This window comes from Pelodiscus sinensis, unplaced genomic scaffold (genome assembly GCF_049634645.1).
Source record: "Pelodiscus sinensis isolate JC-2024 unplaced genomic scaffold, ASM4963464v1 ctg36, whole genome shotgun sequence".
NCBI lineage: Eukaryota > Metazoa > Chordata > Testudines > Trionychidae > Pelodiscus > Pelodiscus sinensis.
The window spans coordinates 2,185,510-2,189,941 of record NW_027465931.1 but is presented as its reverse complement, the minus strand read 5'-3'; the positions used below and the strand labels follow the sequence as shown (position 1 = coordinate 2,189,941).

At 54.4% G+C, this 4,432-nt stretch overlaps 1 protein-coding gene across 1 annotated transcript; it reads right to left on the bottom strand.

Annotated features, from left to right (window-relative positions):
• Positions 1-1,342: 1,342 nt before the first annotated feature.
• On the bottom strand, positions 1,343-3,166 carry LOC142825153 (uncharacterized). The gene is made up of 2 exons (XM_075916878.1): positions 2,349-3,166; positions 1,343-1,986 (listed from the first exon to the last, which is right to left on the bottom strand). Exons 1-2 carry the CDS (start codon positions 3,034-3,036, stop codon positions 1,439-1,441), a joined length of 1,236 nt encoding a protein of 411 aa, XP_075772993.1. The 5' UTR covers positions 3,037-3,166; the 3' UTR covers positions 1,343-1,438.
• Between the last annotated feature and the right edge of the window lie 1,266 nt (positions 3,167-4,432).

Sequence of the window (4,432 nt, the reverse complement as noted above, 5' to 3'; positions counted from 1 at the left end):
CTGGAAGCTGGCAACCCCCGACAGCTACCGCTCCGTGGGACACCAATTTGGCGTGGGGAGATCTACTGTCGGGGCCGTCTTGATGGAGGTAAGTCATTGTCTGGGGACAGTCACAGTTTGGGGTGGGGGGAAGGGAGACTGTCAGGAAGGGCCAAGTGGAGTGGGAGTGGGAGTGGGAGTGGGAGTGGGAGGGAGCTCCTCCACTCACCCTGAATTGTGGGGGGGGGGTTCTGAGGAGGGGATTCCCGGGCTGTTTGTTTGAGAGGGAAGGTGGGCGGTGGGTTCTCCTCCTAAGAGATAAGGCACCCCTTCTAACACTTTGTTGTCTGTCTCGTTCTGCAGGTGGTGAGGGCCATCAATTCGGAGCTGCTCAACAGGCTCATCTGTCTACCGGATCTGGACAGCGTCATGGCCGGCTTTGCTGCCCTCGGCTTCCCCAATTGTGGAGGAGCGCTCGATGGGACACACATTGCCATCCGTGCACCGCCCCATCGAGCAGCCCAATTCATCAATAGAAAGGGCTATTTTTCTATGGTCCTCCAGGCCCTGGTCGACCATCGTGGCCAGTTTTCGGACATTTGTGTTGGGTGGTCAGGGCGGGCACACGATGCCCGCATCTTCAGGAACTCGTACCTGTACCGGAGGCTTCAGGCAGGAACATTTTTCCCCCATCGCCAGTTTGCGGTTGGGGATGTGCACATGCCGGTGTGCATAGTGGCTGATGCCGCCTATCCCCTGATGCCGTGGCTGATGAAGCCATACACCGGCCAGCTGGATGCGAGCAAGGAGCAGTTTAATGCTCGCCTTAACCGGGCTCGCAACCAGGTGGAATGTGCGTTTGGCCGTTTAAAGGGCAGATTCCGGTGCTTGCTCACACGCCTCGACATGGGGGAGAGCAACATCCCCGAGGTGGTGGCCGCGTGTTGCGTCCTCCATAACCTCGTGGAGAGGAAAGGGGAGGCCTTCCTACCAGGGTGGGGGAGAGCTGCTGATGCCCAGGAGAGGCTCTTTGCCCAGCCCCGGACAGCTGCCATCCGCCAGGCTCACCGGTCTGCAGTTGGCATCCGGGAGGCCCTCCTGGAGCAATTCTCCAGTGGAGGCCACTGAGTGCACTGAGGGGCTTCTGCCTGGGGACTGGGCCCTGGCCCCCAATAGAAGCTTCCCTCCACAACCCATCTCCTGACCCAGTTTGGACACATCACTTACACCAGGGTGTGTTTCAAAATAAAATGTTCTCTTTACTTATTTATAATTTTGTACATATTATCAAACAATGTGGCAAAATAACAAAAAAAAATTCATTTTTGTTGTTGCCAAACTATATACAATAAACAAACAGTTCCTTTAACCCTTTGTTTGTGCTTAATAAGTGGGGTGATGGGGGTGATTGAAACCTGGAGGGGGGAAGGGGACTGGAAACCTGGAGGGGGGAAGGGGATCAGGTTGAACGGGGCTTGGCAGATTTCCCTTTCCTGGCTGGGCCTCGTGTTTGGGTTGCTCCCCGGCTACGGGATCGGGTGATGCACCTGTCGGTTGGCTGGCTGCTGGGGGGCTCTTGGGATGTGGAAGCCTGGGGGAGAGGAGGGCCAGGGGGAGAGAGGGGCTGGGGAGCTGGGGGGGCTGGGGGAGAGGGAGGTCCAAGGGGGGAAAGGGCTGCTGTTGTGGAAGGGGGGTTTGGTGGGGTGGGGTCATGGGGTGCTGGAGGAGCAGGACCAGGCACAGCAGCAGGCAAGCCGCTGACCTCCCTCAGGGTGGCGTACAGCACCGTGCGCTGCAGGACCAGCTCATTCATGAGCCGATCACGCCACCACTCCTCTGCCTCCGCCCTCTGTAGCAGGATGGCGTTCTGCTCCTGCACAGCCTCGACGTGCTGCCGGAGGATGTCGGCGTAGACACGCCTGTGTCTGCGGCTCCCATGTCTCCGAGGTGGAGATGGAGATGGAGGTGGGGCTGGGGTGCTGCGGCCCTCTTCCACGGCTGGTCCGGCTGTGGAGGAAAAGAAGAAGACACAATCAGTCCTATAAACTGGACTCTGTAGCACTTAAAATACTAACAGGATGGTTTATTAGGGGATGAGCTTTCCTGGGCCAGACCCACTTCCTCAGATCAGAGTAACACGGCTACATTTCTATCACAATCAGTCATGTGTGCAACAGCTGTCCAAAAGGGCATGCCCTCTCCCTTGAGACAGGGGAAGCAGACATTCTGAAGGTCACACTGTGTGTGTGTGTGTGTGTGACCTGGGCATCAGCCTGAGCATGACAGGTTTCCCTTGTGCATCACCCACTGTGCACCCACCCACCTACCTCCCCCCCCCCCCGGGTGTGACACAACCTCACTGTACTCACCTGCTGCTTCCTCTCCCGCGCCAGATGACGCCTGGGAGGCCTCAGAGGTCTGGGTGACTGGCTCCAGGGTGAGGGTCGCCGTCTCCTCGCTGTCCTCCTCCTCTGGCACCATGTCCCCGTCTCCAGACTGCTCTGGGTCCTGCTCGGGAGCGTCCACCACGGGGTCTGCCAATCCAGACTGGACGAACCGCCGTGGTGTGCGTGCTTCTGCACTGCCACCCAGGATCTGGTCCAGCTCTGGGTAGTAGGGGCAGTAGTCGGGGGCTGCCCCAGAACGGGAGCTCTCCTCCCTGGCTTTGGCGTAGCCCTGCCGCAGCTCCTTCACTTTGGAGCGCACCTGGTCCTGGGTGCGGGGGTAGTGGCCCTTCTGGGCCAGGGCTTCAGCCATGCGGCCATAAATTTCGGCATTTCGCCGCCGGCTTTTGAGGGCCTGTAAGGCCTCCTCCTCTCCCCACAGCTCCAGCAGGCTCTTGATCTCTGCGCCGGACCAGGATGGTGCCCGGCGCTTGGAGCCCTTGGCTGGGTCCCCAGAAGGCTCGGAGGAAGGGCCAGGATGCTCTTGGGGCTGTGACATGCTGCAGCAAGGTCGCCGTGTGCTCTGGCTCCTTGTCTGCAACAAGTGGCTGTGAGGGTGCGCCTGTCCCTTTAAGGAATGGCTGCAGCCAGGAACCACAGACGTGCAACCCATGGCCCAGATTGTCCACCAGGGCTTGTTCCTGGAGGCCAATAATTTCGAAAGAAAGGGCTCCCCCTGTCCAGACTCACGTTCTTTCGACGGATCTCCCTCGAAAAAGGCGTTCTTCCTCGTGAAACGAGGTTTACCGCCGTCGAAAGAAAAGCCGCGTTCTTTCGATTTAATTTCGAAAGAACACGGCTTGAGTCTGGACGCAGGAGAAGTTCTTTCGAAAAAAGGCTACTTTTTTCGAAAGAACCCCTGAGTGTGGACACGGCCTTAGGGTGTGTCTACACAGCACAGTTATTTCGAAATAACTGACATTATTTCAAAATAACAATGCGAGCGTCTACACAGCAATTCCATTATTTTGAAATAATTTCAAAATAACAGACCGCTTATTCTGACTTCTGTAAACCTCATTCCACAAGGAATAATACCTCTTCTGAAATTGTTATTTCGAAATAGCTGTCGTGTGGATGCTCCACTGCTGCTATTTCGAAATAGCTCTGCCCTAGGGCTATTCAAAGTAATTAGGCTGTGTCCAGACTCAGGGGTTTTTTCGAAAAAAGTAGCCTTTTTTCGAAAAAACTTCACCTACGTCCAGACTCAAGCCGCGTTCTTTCGAAATTAAATCGAAAGAACGCGGCTTTTCTTTCGATGGCGGTAAACCTCATTTCACGAGGAAGAACGCCTTCTTTCGAAAGTTCCTCTTTCGAAAGAAGGCGTTCTTCAATGTAAATAGGGCTTCTTCGAAAGAGAGCATCCAGACTCACTGGATGCTTTCTTTCGAAAAAGCAAGCCGCTTTTTCGAAAGTTCAACGTGCAGTCTAGACGCTCTCTTTCGAAAGAGGCTCTTTCGAAAGTATCTTTCGAAAGAGCCTCTTTCGAAAGAGGCTTGCAGTCTAGACATAGCCTTACTCCCCAGTGCCTCCTGGGGTTCTAAGTCGAGGTAGCATGTCCACATTAGGGAATCCTGCCTCCGACTAATTTTGAGGCTTCCCTGTAGTGTAGACATGTTATTTCAAAATAAGCTATTTTGGAGTATTTCTTCCAGAATAACTTATTCTGAAATAAGTGTGCAGTGTAGATGTACCCTAGGGAGTTATTACTTTGAATGGCCCTGAGGAGGAGCTATTTCGAAACAGTGGCAGTGCAGCATCCACACGACAGCTATTTCGAAATAGCAATTTCGGAAGAGGCGTTATTCCTCGTGGAATGAGGTTTACAGAAGTTGGAATAAGCCACCCGTTATTTACAAATTATTTTGAAATAACGGAATTGCTGTGTAGATGCTCACATTGTTATTTTGAAACAACGTCAGTAGACACACCCTTGGGTGAGAGGGCTATGTGTGTGGATGTGGGGGAGGAGTGGGAGTAGGGGAAATGCCTGGGTACAAGTTAACTCT